The sequence below is a fragment of the Polyodon spathula genome, chromosome 21, assembly GCF_017654505.1.
Source record: "Polyodon spathula isolate WHYD16114869_AA chromosome 21, ASM1765450v1, whole genome shotgun sequence".
In the NCBI taxonomy this organism is placed as follows: Eukaryota; Metazoa; Chordata; class Actinopteri; order Acipenseriformes; family Polyodontidae; genus Polyodon; species Polyodon spathula.
In genome coordinates, this window is record NC_054554.1 from 22,051,295 (window position 1) to 22,067,152 (window position 15,858).

General features: G+C 36.7%; 1 protein-coding gene across 1 annotated transcript in view; it reads left to right on the forward strand.

The window, feature by feature from the left end:
* Positions 1–13,284, forward strand: part of LOC121296301 (ras-associating and dilute domain-containing protein-like) — a 66,022-nt gene extending 52,738 nt beyond the window's left edge. Inside the window, exons 14-16 of the mRNA XM_041221691.1 lie at positions 5,959–6,086; positions 11,718–11,857; positions 12,582–13,284. Coding sequence (XP_041077625.1) covers positions 5,959–6,086; positions 11,718–11,857; positions 12,582–12,684 — 371 coding nt within the window. The 3' untranslated portion in view covers positions 12,685–13,284. The remainder of the gene's footprint in view (positions 1–5,958; positions 6,087–11,717; positions 11,858–12,581) is intronic.
* Positions 13,285–15,858: the final 2,574 nt, after the last annotated feature.

Consider the following 15,858-nt stretch of genomic DNA (forward strand, 5'->3'; position numbering starts at 1 on the left):
AATTGATTGAGGTCTGATTTTTTTATGCATAAGATACATTCTAAATGATTTAATTATAAGTAAAATAATGGTCAGAAGTAATTGTGATTAGGATCCTTCATTCAATAAAAGGGACCCTTATATCCTGATCATGTCCATCTGTCTTTCTGTCACACTCCTGGACAGTACGATAACTGACTTGATCTTGCACCAATCTTCTCCAAACTTGCATCATACACTCCTACTCTCCTATATATGTTTTGGATGGCTATAATCTGATACATTTATACAAATATTTGTAACCTTTCGGGTAATGTGTGATTATTATGCAATTATGAGGACCCTCTGATGAGCAAAAGAACATAGAATTCACTTATCTGAAGCTGAATTACTGACATTAGAATGCAAGTCACAGTGCTTAGAGTCATGGTATCTTTCTGATGTGCAAGTCTGATGAATCATAACTGTCATTAAAAAATGCTAAGACTGATATATGCTGTACCTTATACAGAAATAATCAGTCATTGCCATAGATCCTTAGATATGACTTGCATTAAATGATATAAACAACACTATGAATAAAGTTTCCCATAGCAAAAGCATAGCAAACTAATAAAGCATAGTAAATGCATTGTATAGGTAAGGATTGAGGTATTGTAAAACAAAGTAAAACAACATGGCAAACCATGGTAAACTGTGCTAAGTGCCAAATCTAAACATGGGAAAAACATAGAAAAACTGCAGAATTAGTGCAAATTAACTGGGAAGTGCTATATAAGTGTGTAATCTCATATACTACTTTAAGCTTAAAAAAATAACTAGAGTGGGAGAGCTTTGTGGATTTCATGAATATAAATAGTTTAAAAGCACCCCTATACTGCACACATAGAGCTATACATCTAAAGGCTAATCAACTGTTCAAAATTGAATAAAACATTTATTTGTCCTATATTCAGTGGTACCACAGAATTGAAAAACACACGTAACTGGTCCAGGAGATAGGGGTGCTTTGTATGGCCTTTGTGTTGCCATAGCAGCATCTGTGCTAATAAAGTGGATTGCAGAGAAATTAGCTAATAACAAAATGCCATACAGTACCTACTGTACATGGACATGGTAGTAACCAGGCTGGGATTACGTGTAGATTGTGGTACCCTTGTCATTACACTGGCTTTAAAGAACATGCAAACAACCAGTAAAAGTGATAATTGTAATATGATTTTTTGTTGTTGTTGTTGTTGTTATTTGGACTAGGAAAGTGGTTATATAAAAAACCCTGAATCTGTTTACAGGAGCAAACTTTTCAATTCGTGTTTATCTCCTCAAACGGTTCCTAATAAAATAAATAGTTCTCATTAATGCATTTAACCATGCAGATTAAACTGACAGGACACTTCCTCATTAGCTACAGATGTAAGGAATATATTTAAATACCTGAAGCAAGAATCATCTGTTTCCGTGATTACTGCAGCAACTTAGTGCAGCTGGAGACATTTCAAACTAATGTAATTTAATTATAAAGGGGTCGTGAATGGGGTTTATTATACCACATTATGATGACTGCTTTTAAAGTAGAAACAAGAACCATAATGGCCCACTCTACAAGTAGAGGTTATGACAAGCCAATTAAATACTGTCCAATTTTGATCATTTTCTTGCCATCTCAATATCATCTTTTAATATTTATCTCATAAGGCTAAACAATATTCTGATGACTGATGTTGTTAAAAAACACAGCATTTATAAAATTAATAAAGGATGGAAAATGCATTTTACAATCATGGTAAAAGCAATGTTACCATACAAATTTACAGTAATAAACCTTGAGGGTAATTATGATGTTACGCAATTAATCAGAAAAAGTGTCAAATAGTATGAAATTATAGTCTATCCTAAAACATTTAGTAAAAAAAATCAAACAGCTACATTAAAAGCTCTTAAATATCTATATTGTGTTGAAATACGTTTTATTTTTCATTCTCACTTTCTTGGACTCTGGTCCTTTTTTAAAGCCCATAATGGAACAGTGACTGATTGATTTTACTTATCAGTGAATAGCTAGAACCTCTTTACTAAAGTGATTGTAGTTAATGAAATTCTCAAAGACGTCAGTTTCAGTAAATACATTCAAAACTGATTCACTCGGGTTGAAAGAAAGTGTTTTTTGAATACAGTGTTCACTTTGTAACTCTAACCTGGACAGATTAATCAATGAACACAAAGTGTAAATGTCTTTTAATCAGTTTAAAAACCCTTAAAACAATCTTTATAAATACGATCCCAGATTCTTGACTATGAGAACAGTGTGCTTGTCCCTGTGGAGTGTGATATAAATAATTGCTTTGAATGTGAAGGTCCTGAGGAATAAGAAAGGGGTGGGGTCCTCTTTTCTCCATGTTGTTTACCAGTGGTTCCTTCCAGGCTTTCTCTGTGCTTTTGATAGCGGCTTGTTTCAAACCCAAGGGCATTGGTAAAGGTTAAGAGGCTCTGGCATGGGATTATGAATGCACTGTGACTATGTTGCATTTAGTATAATTCAACTTGATAAGAGATTGCAATATTGTGAATATCTGTCTCTTTTTTGAAACTGATAGTAAAAACAGAAGCAGATACATTTTGACAAGTTAAAATACCAACTCTTGTGACCAAAAAAGAAAATAAATGTGAGATTAATAGAAATATTGACTGTGCTCTATGTTTGTACTGGCATGAAAAATGAAATTTCTGAAGAAAATAAAAATATTTAAATTGATACATGGCAGTATGCTCTTCATTTAAGGATTGCATACAGTTATACCTAGCTGCATTGTAACTGAAACACATGAACTAGTTATAGTTTCAGTTACAAATAGTTACTGCTTAGCTGAAAATATCTTTTGAAGTTCCAGCTGTTGAACCCACTTGTTCCGTTCTCCTGAGGCCATTTTCTAGCAAGATATGAAAAGCGCGTTTATGTGACGTGTAAGATTTGACTTGCACTGTTGAAGCACTTTCTAATTTCCATGTTACACTTACAAGTTCCAAGTTACTGGAAAATGAAATTAGATTACAAAAACGTGTTACAGGTGTGTCACTTCCCAACGCTGAATAACACAGGCGTTGTTATGTTGAAAGCAGCTGAACACAAAATGGGGGGGCTTAAAAAACGGCATGACCTTTGACATGCAGTCTCTGATACTACAGCCTGTGAAGAGCTAAGACATCACACTGAAACATAAACAACGTTAACTAGAATTAGAATTGCTGATCACAGGTGACTAGGCAACTTGTTTTCTTGTTTCTAAAGGTAGAAGGTCTCAACATAGAACTTGTACTTCCACACCAGATGATTACAGTCTCAACCAAACTGAGAGTCTTCTCAATAATCTTTACTAAAATATGTCCTAAAATCATTTTTAATGTGCTTTGTGATTTGCATTATTTCCCCATACCATAACACCATGCAATACAATTGTACTGAAGGATGGCTAGCTATACACGTGTTTTCCAATTAAGAATGTTTATTTAAGTTTTACTTGTGGTGTATTCAGACTGTGTAATATCAGGCGCTGTAAAGCAGTATTATAATTACCTAAATGGCTAAAGTCTTCTGAATATTGTTTTAAATGGTCAAATTCTTATGGGAAATGCATAAATTACCATGTGTACTTGTTTAGTGTGAATCTAAAATAGCATACAGGATCAGGAAGCTTTCTGGAATAGCTGACATTCTTATCAAAGCAGGATTATTTGTATACTGTACATGGTGAATGATAATTTTCCTATAAACTTCAGTGTGTTGCAGTCTTATTATGCACAGAGGTGGTGTGAGCCCCATTATAATACGATTAGGTGATCTATCCCATGTTTAATAAGGTTGATGTTAAAACTGAAAACTTGAAAAACACAGTTAATACCAAAACAAACAACAATGGCTTGCACCTTTAAAGTTTTATCTGCAGAAGACAGGGAGAAATCTGTGGAAGAGCAGAATAACACAATAAGCAACATGCATTTGGTAAGAAATGACCTCATCCATGTGCCCTCTGTGAAGAGTTAAGCTGTGTAGACTGATGATCCTCAAAAACCAGAGCCTCGAGTGACTAGGAAAACAGTAAACTCCACTCTCAAAGCACGTTTTTTTCTCAGATTCTTAGTAATAATACATATAGTTGTTCTTTCGTAATTCTGTTTTCCAATGTTACTCTCAACTTCTCTTCAATTGTTAAAAATGAGCACTGCTAGTTCAACAATTTCTGTTATGTCACCATGTATTTTAACATATAATATACACCAAAAATGTACACATAAGGCTGTAATTCAATCTCTTGATAGAATTACAGCCTTAGTATTCACATTTGGGTGTACCTTATTCCTTATACTGTCCCCCATGAGGGATGCATAACCACAGTCACTTGGAGTCGCTGTCTAGTGGTATATATACATGTGTGTATGACACACGTTTTATGAACATTTGTACATATCTTGAGAACCATTGATCCAATTGATTCCACTATAATCTGTGGGTATGTGTAGGCACCCTGCCTGTCTGTCTGTCTCTCCATCTGTATGTCAAACTAATGTATTACTTATATCTAGAGAAGCGCTTATTTAATTTAACATTTGACTGAAAAATGTTGTTCCTTTGATTGTAAATGAATTGCTAGTACTTCAAAAGGAAGTAATTCCAGTCCTGCTCACATAACACTCATAGTGTTATCTTTTGCTTGCTTGCTGCTAAAGCTATTTTGGTAGCAGAACTGATCCTTTAATCTGACACTAGAATTGCAACGATGGGGTGCTGTCGAAGGTTTTCAGATTACCACTATGGGAATTCGCAGTTGATTTGGCAGATGGAATCTTAATCATAGCAGGTTTTGTTTGTGTAAGTTTGTACCAGGGACAACATGGGAAACTGTGTGTTAGGAGACTTTCGATCATATTAACAGCCAACCGTTACTTGCAATGTTTTTGTGTGGCATGTACCATAGATTCTCTATTGCTTCTGTACTCCTGGAATTCAATAGGTGTCTCATGGCCCACTGGTGGCCTACACATGCTTGTGTGTTCAGGTGGATGCGTTGTAGCTTACAAAGTAATGCCATTATCTATTGTGCATTTGCTATATTGGTCTATGCAGTTTTAAAAGACTGGTGTAGTAAACATGTGCTTTCTTTTAAAACCTGATATCTGGTACTACACCAGGTTCAAGAAATCTCTGTTTGCAAGCCTTGCTTTCACTTCCTTGGTCACAAGGTGCTTCCCCTATAGACTGACATGCTTCCAGCCAGTAACTGCTTGCACTCTGAAGACACTACTGAGGTGAAATGACCAAAGGCGTGCAAAGTTTCCTGTTTATAAGTAGTATATTTCCGTTGAGGCCTTGGATAACTTTAATGTATTGTAGCAAAGCAGGGAGGGGGTTAAAATCCTCCTTGCCAAAAACACGTGTAAATATGTTTGATTATTGTTAATTATCACCTGTACCTGCCAGTCATTGTAAAGTAAAGTCAGGTGCAGAGTTTAACAGGGAGACAGTCAGTTTGTTTGGGGCTGCTGAGTAGAAGGAAGCAGAAGGGTGTGCTCTGTTTCCGAGCAGTCACGAATGTAAGCACTGTGTGTACGGTTCTACGTATAAAGTATCAAACTGTGTGTTTATGTCTGCCGGTAAACAGCTTAGCTGTCTGGTGTATAGTCAGGGTGATTCTGAATGTTTAGTTAGTGCTCTTAAAGAGATAGGTGTTTATTTAGTTTTTGTTTATTTTATATTATTAAATGTGTGCTAAAAACAGAATTCCTGTGTTGGGTCAAGGGGCAAATGAATAAGAGAGAGTGAAGCCGTGTTACAGTATATACCCTGACATGCTGAAGCTTTTTTAAGCTATGGCAATGTATACAGTATGACATCCCTGACACAGAGTCTGTTATATTTTAAAGCTGCATACATTGATCTCTGGTCACAGGAAGCAGTGCATTCAATCATATTGTTCTCATCCACAGTGAAAGGTGTCCTCAGCCCCTGTCCAGAGCCAGGCACCCAGACCAAGCCAGGTGAGGAGGATGAAGTGTTCACTGTGGAGCTGGAAAGAGGCCCGCGTGGACTGGGCCTGGCCTTGGTCGACGGTCTGGTGAGTACAATTCGATATCTTATAATAAGTTAATTAATTGTGTGTGTTATTGCAAGAGATGTTAGGGTTTTGTCTTTTCTAACTGTGCAAAATGATTTATGCTATAATAAGAGACAGACGCAACACATAAACTTATTCCAAATCATAACTGTTTTCATGAACTACTACATAACTTTTTTTTTTTTTTTTTTTTTTTTTTTTATTTTACTATACTGTATGTTCTGTGCATGGGATGGCATCTATACACAGAATATGATTCTGACAAATCCTTAATGGTTGTTGATTGATTTATCATACATGATTTCACCACAACTAGTCAGAAAGTTACCCTGAATATTAATATCTATAATTTATTACAATATATAGTAGACAGATCAATCAATTTACTGTATTTAATTAATTAGTGCACTGTGGGGTCCATTCAATTGATCAAAGTGGGGGCAGGTCATTTTACCCCAGTCAGATATCTTGTTATCCCCGAATAGAAAATCATACGCTTACCAAAACATGATTAGTAAGCTTCTCACAAGAGCAGTGTTACCTCACAAATGTTTTTAATTTACTATCAGTGAAGAAGGACAGGGTGGGATACTTGTTCCTCATTTGTACCCTAAATAATGTGTTTGTGCCACGATGACTGCCTCAGCTTGTACACACCCTAAATGATCTCATCAGACACCACTGAAAAAATAAATACATCGCTTTCTATAATGATAGGTCACAACAACACCAGTTGGAAGATTAAGCAGGACATGAGACCTTGGTCCGATTCAAACAAAGCAAAGAGTCTTATCATTTAAAAGTGCTGTTTTTTTTATCCCAATATCTAACTTCCAGTAACTGAGCCGTGTCGTAAGGCAGCCTTGTGGCCTTCAAGGTTTTTTGAGGTCAGGAGGTGCCTCAATCAGATCCACTGACGTTTTTGTAATTACAATAAGGCTGCGTGTTTTGAGATCCCTTAGGCTGCACTTGAAAAGCTGACGTGAGCCCCTGGTAGCCCGACAGCACACCCTCATAGGGTTAATATCCCCAAGCATCAGTAGAACTTGCCTAACTATGGACTGCAAAGCATTAAACGCTATGGATGTGAGGGGTCCATGTGGGAAAAATGAAGGAGATTTTATCTGGGAATTGCTTTTGGGCCAAATCTACTAATCTTTTGCAGCAGTGGAAAGTTTCCTTGAATGGATAAAGATGTCAAAACGATGAAGAAATAGCTCAGATGTAGATGATCTACATATATATAAATATATATATATATATATATATATATATATTATATATATATAATATATATAATATATATATATATATATAAAAACAAAGTATTCAGTTTTAGATTTAAACGAAATTGTGTTTTTTTTTTTACCAAATCTCATTTTGGAATCTATGCATTGCGTTATCAGTTTTAAATAATAATTGTTAAGAATCTTCAAGAGTCACATTTTTTAACTCTTTGTTTTCTCTTTAAACTTACTCTACAACACTGGATTGCCATAACCCCTACGCTAGCCTAGTTATCACATGGATTTAATAGAACATAAACTTTGTCTGAAACAATCCTACTTATAGGACAATCCACTTTACCCTACCCTGAAAATGTAATTCTTGATTATGTTGAAAATTAAACATGTGATTACGTTGATCAACCCAAGGGCAGTGTAACAAATTAGACTTGAAACAGACCCCGCTATAGTGCTGGGTTTCGGCCACAAATGGTTAATGGAGCAAGACTTGACTCATTTCAACAGAGCAGGTCCTGTGTTTATTTCCATGTAAAGAGAGCTTTGGGGACCTCAACAGTTTAGCTATGAAATAGCACCAGGTATTTGGACAGTTACTCTGTGAGTAATAAGATGTGTAAATAGAAGGTCACAGACAGGAATGGGTCACTGGACAAATCAACAAAGGGGTCAAAGGGTGAGGTCAAAACAACTTAGGATCTTCTAGAGTTGACAGGTGAAAGCTGGCTGCAGTTATATGATGGTAAATGTGCCATCAAATATAGTAGTTAAAGCTACAGAACACAGTTATTGTCGGTGCCACTTTAGTTGGGAGTCCCAATTTTAAATTAGCTACGTCTTCAGTACTAATTGTGAAAATCCTCTGTGTGGGTCATATTGCTCGCCACGTATATTAAGTGTTTCTCTAGCAGGAGCCCATCTCTTGCAACTGCTGTTGTCTGTGTGTGCTATTTATTGATGACACCTTGAGTTCCCTGTTGTAGTCTGGAGTACAGATTCAGCTCTAGTTCTTTTATACCGCATAGTCGATTGAGGTACAATCAGCAACCAGTTTTCTAACTGAATATCGTGCAGGTAATTATCGACAATAATTGATGCATTGAGAAAACTATTATTCAGAAATACTAAAAGAAACTCCAATGAAATACCAAATGTTTCAACTAGAAGACATTGAAAGAATACTTCTAAGCAAAATGTTTGTCACTGAATTTTTGTTTCTTTTAGTATTTCTAAATTCAGCACTGTTAAGTAACTGAAAACAAGAGTAACAAGACAGAGGCTTTGTGTTAACACTGTAAGCAAGCATCTTAACCATGATCCAAAAGAGCAGGGCTTGTCTGCATTCATAGTTACTTAACCTCATCTCATCTCACCGACAGGGGACAGAATCTGTAACGGCAGTGTATCACACAGCACTGCCTGTTACACACGTATGCGCATATTATTATCCATAGTTATATAATATATGCATTGAGAAAGCTTTATTTCAGCACAAACTGTAGAAGCTTCACAGAAGCCTTCAAATGGACCAGGGTGATTAATCTGACAATGAATGGATAATGAGGATTGCATAATAAAATGATCAGTAGTCTTTACTAACAGTTGTTAATTGGACTGGCTGAGTGGTTTAGCACCTTTCCATTACACCTGCCAAAACCTGTATTAATGTTTCAGAACTAGATAAAAACAACTCGCTTTGAAAAAAGTGAAGCAAGCCTGGAGCAAAAGCTTAGTAAATCCATTAGTATATCTCATGATGCTCCTACTTCTTTTTCTAACTTGTTCATATTAAAGGGGACACTGTCTCTTTAATTAGAGCTGTCCTGCTCACATTATTCTAAAATTACAAGGACCTCAAACCAAATGTTCTGCATAATGACACTGCGTGACTCAGCACCATGTGATACAGAAACAGACCTGATCCTGTGTTCTCACTGGCTCCTTTACTGCCTTCATTGTTCCGGTATCTGCTCTTTAAAGGCATATCAAGCCAGTTATTAACAGAACGGCTGTAAATAGCTCCCATTTGAGGAGATAACACAAGTGTTAAGTGGTACAGGCTAGTCCAAACAGATATCCTTAAAGGAGTAGTGCCTTTTATTGTTTTATATGAGAGTTAACTCAGGTTGTAGCCAACAAAATAATTTTGTAAATAATCCCAGTTGTGCACTTCCATTCGTTTTATAGGTCTGAAATGTACAGTTTTAGAAAGAAACACATATTATAGCAAGTATGTATTTAAATTTTAAAATTTAAATATATATATGTGAATTAAAAATCTATATTTATATAGTCCAACCCTCCAACTATATATGGGTGACCAAGGCAAGGAAGATATAGACACAGTCTGCCATTACTTTGTGTCCCTTTGTCCCCTTTCTCAGTCCTGGGGAATACGCTTGGAATTGTCTTTGTGCTCAAAGTTTCCTTGATTGATTGTGAGAAAGATCTGTTTGCATTTGAGATAAGGAAACCAACCACCATATGCTGAATCCTGTTTAGTTCAATTGTATAGAGGCGATCATGAAATGTCAAACAAGACTGACCTTGTTTTTTCTCAATGTTTTACACTAGCTAGTTTTACTGCAGCCCATAAATGAAGTTAGAGCCCCTTGGCTTGCCTGTGTTTGGCTTCTTTTTTTCACGCATAGTTGCCACTGCTCGTCATCAAGGCCAATAAGTGCTCCTAAATATAAAGTGCATGGACCTTTTGAATCATTGAGTACTGCAAGGTGATGTCACTATGTCAGTGTAGATTGTCTAATTTTGGATTCCCCAAAAGAAGATGGCTTCTACTAAAGAAATTAGGTACAAGGGTTGTGCATTACTGTAGCAGATGCTGTGTGTAAATGGACCGACATTGATTGAAAGCAGATACTAGGCGCTCAGTTGGTTGGTGCTTCCATATCTAAGATAGTATTTCTCGATGAACAAAAGTCTCAAAAGGAGCTTATTTCACTGCCAACCTGTATGGCGGTCTAGGAAAGATACCTAAAATCACTCTAGTAGTATAGGAAGGATAACTCAAAACAGTAGGCATGTAAACTAATTGAACGAAGTCATCTTGTTTTTGAGTTTTCAAAAACAAACACCGACTATCATTTCAAAACCAATTAGAAACCAATCAGGACTGTTGAAAATCCCCTAAATTAAACATTTGACTTGTTCGTTTTTCTTCTGGGTATTTCCTTTTTTTTGCAAGGATTCAGAGTGACAACTTTCCTTTTTTTGCAAGGATTTGGAGTGGCAAGCTTTGAGAGTGTAGCCCATAGGTATGAAACGGAACAGTCATGTGTCAGTGTGATAAATGCCTTGAAGCAGTGTCAATATTAAACCCTGTGCTGTCCATATATGATAACCACCCACAGGAACCTTCAAACTTTTTTTTTTCTTGCTTTCAGGAATGAGTACTGGTGGATTGCATTGCTAGTGAAGGATTCAGTAACACACTTAACTTAATCCATCTTCTTCCTCTCAAAAAAGACTTGACAGCTAGGACAAGTAAAATTCTACCCCATATTTTCAGAATTTCATTTATTACCTGCACAGTATCCTATTACAGCATGAGTCTTATTGTGTCATTTCGGACAGGCTTTGTGCTGAATGTGGGGGCTTTATAAAACACCACTAGAATTGTGCTGCTTTGATCAGTTCTGCACAAATCTCTATACAAAATCTCAGTTTAGTTTTTTTTTTTTTTTTTTTTTTGGGGGGGGGGGGGGGGGGGGGGGGGGGGGGTATTACTAACTGTCAAGTTCGGTGTAAAAGAGAATAGAAATTCAGTTTTTTTTTTTTTTTTTTTTTAATGAGTCAATAAATTAATAAGCCTGGTGAGTAGAAACATCGAACTGAATTATACAAACCACTTGCAATAGAACAGGATATTAAACTGGTAATCTGTTATATTCAGAAAGTGTAGGTGGTACAGTCATTGTATTCAGATCATGCTCTCCCCTGCAACAATGCTGGTTTTATGTTCCCCCAATACACTACTCATTTCAATCAGGGCACCAGCGTTGCTGCAGGAGGGAGCATGAAGTGTGACATTGAGAAGAAAGATTCTCGTTCTTCTGGCAAACATCTCAGAGTAAAAGTTGAAAAAAGTAAAACCCTAGTTGATTTACCTACGAAAAAATGATAGTAATTGCTGTGAAGTGGACAACACAGGATTCAACAAAGTAAAGTTAATAGTTTCTTCTATAAACAGTGCCGGGGTTCTGTAACACCGCAAGCCTTCAGTACACTTCCCAAACAATCTGGGGACGTGCAGTGACTCTAGCTGTGGTGACAGTGGTTCAGTGCAATGGTAGCAAAGAGACAGCTGCTGTACAGTGCAGTGAACTTTTGATTAAAAGGTAACATTCTGCTTTTTTATTGTTCTTCACAGAAAACACCTTTAAAAATGAGTGGCATATATATTAAATCCCTGGTTCCTTACTCGCCTGCGGCAAGGAGTAAGAAATTAGGGTTAGGCGATCGGATTCTGGCTATTAATGGAACCAGTCTGGTTGGAATAGACTATAACACGTACGTATGCTCAGTTTTACAATGGATTTGAAAACAAGCAGTATTGGTAACCCTAATTAATTCACTAACAAAATCACATTATGGTAAACAGTTATTTATTCATTATTTTTTGGTAAATCAAGTTTGTTATTATTATACTGGATAATCCAGAAATCTCAGAACATGTAATGCATCAGAATGACACCGTTGGTAACGGTGCTTAACTAAAACACTACAGCATAAAATTACTGTTCAGTAAAACAAACACACAAAAAAAAAAAAATCATCTCATTGTCTTATGGGTTATTTCCATATCAGATAATATTAGTTCTATGGAAGAGATAGGTAGTACACAATTTATTGAACACATATATCTGGCATATACCCAGAGACTGGTAAAGAGAGCAGTAAAATGAGGCTTTACCAGTACTGACTGGATTGTACCAGTAATGACATGAAGATCAGAATGGTTGGGATATCATTTTTGAAAGCAATTTTAAAATGATTATTTGCACAACTGACCCCTCATAACCGCCATGTGAAACACTGTATTCATCTTCTCTCTCTCCCTATTAGTTATATGACTGTAATCCAAATTTAAAGCAAACATGTCCATGCTGAGATTCTTTGTTTCTATACATTCTCTACAATGTAACACTTGCTGCCTAGATTTGTGCTGGAGCTTTGATACAAAAACCGTCTGTGCTTCAGCTGCCCAGAATACAATGTTGTTCTCCCTTTGCAGCTGTAGAGATCTCATCTGGAATTCAGGAGACAAGCTGAGGTTGCTGGTGGCCAAATCCGAAGCACAAGCTCTGACCACCAAGCTCCCGGTAACGAAATGTTAACAGGACTGTTCACAAGCCAGTCTGGACAACAAGGCCTGTCTGTACAGCCATTCCTATGATGAGCAAGTGCACTTAAGAGACTGAACGCACACTTGCTCTGCCGTGCAGGCACTGCTACACATTCTCTGCGACTGAAACACAGTACTATTTAAACTGAGCAACCGATACAAAGTACAAAAGCACTTCAGTGGGAGACATCTCCAAACCAATGGTTTGTCATGAAGGATTTAAGAAGAGCTCCAAAAAGAAAAAAAGCCCAATGGTTATTTAAAAATGGTCTGGTATTTTTTTTTTCTTTTGCTGATTATCAACTTACAGAAGTGAAATCGCCTTTGCAGAACTGCTGAGTGTCAAGCGATCTACTGGAGTCTAAAAGAACTGAGACATTCTGTGCTGACTGCATAGCCAAGTTATTCAAAGTTAGTTACAGTATAACTCCTTATCCATAGACCTGTCCTAAGTGTAATCACGCAAGGCCTGTTTTTTGAGATCAGTTCTGTGTCATTTCCTAATGGTTTTAATTTTCAGTTTAAACATGTTTCAATGCTTAAATTTGGGCTCCTGAGTGGCACATCTGGTAAAGGCGCTCCACGTGGAGTGCAGGATGCGCCCTATAGCCTGGAGGTCGTCGGTTGAGTCCAGGCTATTCCACTGCTGACCGTGGACGGGAGTTCCCAGAGGCAGCGCACAATTGGCCGAGCGCCGCCCAGGTGGGGAGGGCTTAGGTCGGCTAGGGTGTCCTCGGCTCATCACGCACCAGCAACCCCTGTGGACTGGCCGGGCGCCTGCGGGCTTGCCAGTAAGCTGCCCAGAGCTGCGTGGTCCTCTGATGCTGTAGCTTTGGGCTGGCTGCATGGCAGGCTTGCAGAGTGAAAAGAAGCGGTTGGCTGACGGCACACGCTTCGGAGGACAGCGTGTGTTTGTCTTCGCCGCTCCCGAGTCAGCGCAGGGGTGGTAGCAGCGAGTTGAGCCTAAAATACAATTGGATATTTCAAATTGGGAGAAAAAAACAGGGTAAAATAAATTGGCGACTACTAAATTTATTTAAAAAATAAATAAAATTTCCCCAGTTCTGTATTAGAGTGATGTTATTAGAGCATTAATAGGGATGAGACGACATGTATTCAAAAATATGTATAAGAAAAAGACTTCTACATGTTGAATTAATAACCTTACACTGAATAAACACTACAGCTGACCTCTATATTTGACAGGCATATCTTTGACAATAGCTAAATGTTTAGACAAATTCTATACGTTTAACATTTGGAAAATGTTTAAACTATACAACCTAGGAGTTAAGTTTTATAAAGAATAAGTTTTCAATTGCCTAATTAGGTATAACTCAATTGAATGAAAATCTACCAATAGTATACAATTTAAAATGCAACCTCTTTATTTCTTTTAAAAGATATTGTGAATTCTCATTAAACATTATTGTTATTATTCTTCAGATCAAATGCAAGCCTGCACTTGTAATGTAAAACTTATTGTTACCAGTAAGACAGTGTTATTTTATCAATTTTAAAGAAAAAAGAAAACAAGGGTATGTGACTTTGTAACATTTATATTAAGTATTTTGTTATACCTAAAGTATATCTATAGAAACTGGACAACTGAACATTTATCTTTTCAGTATAATAAATGGTATGGAATTGTCGAATATTTATAAATGTGCGTATGTTCAATTTTATTTTAAAGACTCCATTTTTTTATTTTATTCTTAAAAACACAAAATATTCTTTAAATAACAGTTAAAGCTTTGTGACAAGGGCCCCATTTGTTACATATATAAAAAGGAAACTTAATAACAATGGTGCTTTAATCCTTAAGGTATTAGCCTGTCTTGCCATAACACACACTCACATAGAATAAAGGGGGAAGAGGGTTCATGTACTGGGGACCACACAAGTACATGGCTGTGCACTCTTAATCCATGCAGCTTTCAAGCAACTTCTCAGGCAGCTAGCATTTCCCAGAACCCATGAATAGCTTACAGATGAACATTGCTGCAGTATGTATTTCTTTTACAAGCCTTTTCAATATGGTTTATCTTTTATAAACAAACTACTTAAGTATTAGATTCAATAAATATTTGGTTGGCTGTGTTGTAACTCAATGACCAGAAAGTAAGTAATTTTGTCAGACTGACATAGATAAACTGAGGGCCCCCAGCAAAGCCACGTTCTTCCAGAGACTGCTGGGAACACGTTTTATCTTTGAAAATCTTCAGCTTTGTGCTTTCAATTCCAATGTATTCTCGAATCCTTTTGACCAAACCGTACACTTTGATGCTGGAGCGGACCACCTTCGAAATGCGTAGGGTGGAATCTGACATCAAAAGTTATGAGCCATAGTTTCACAAACAAGAACCTGCATGTAGGGAAGAAAGAAATGGAATTGCAGTTTACTATGCGGTGCATACAATGGGTCTTTTGTATACAGCTAGCAGAAATTGAATGAAAGCAAGTTAAAAGCTGGAGATAATACAAGGATGATTACAAGAAAGTATTTAATTCTCTGAAAAGAAAAGTTTGTACAAACCTTTGATAAAAACTTTTTTTATAGGTCTCAATCTCAAATGATCGACACATGCTTTAGTGGAGTGGTTTTAAATAGTGATTACAGTTCACATAACAATATACAGTGTCATAACAATGTCAATTGTGAAATGGGAGAGGGTGTTCCTCCCTATTTGCATGTATTCTTTGTCAATACTGTATATCCCTTGTTACAATTCACTATGTAGAAATAACCACACAGTTCTGTATGCAAATTCATATTGCATAGCTGAAATAGCTGAAAAGACTAGTATACAGTGGCTCTCAAAAGTATTTGCCCCCCTTGGACTTTTTCACATTTTATTGTGTTACAACATGGAATCAAAATGGATTTAATTAGGAGTTTTTGCCACTGATCAACACAAAAAAGTCCATAATGTCAAAGTGAAAAATAAAATCTATAAATTGTTCTAAATGAATTACAAATATAAAACAGAAAATAATTGACTGCATAAGTATTCACCTCTTTGCTATGACACGCCTAAATAAGCTCTGGTGCAACCAATCATCTTTAGAAGTCACATAATTAGTTGAATGGAGTCCACCTGTGTGCAATTAAGGTGTTTCACATGATTTCAGGTTAAATGCACCTGAGTCTGGGTGTTCCCACAGT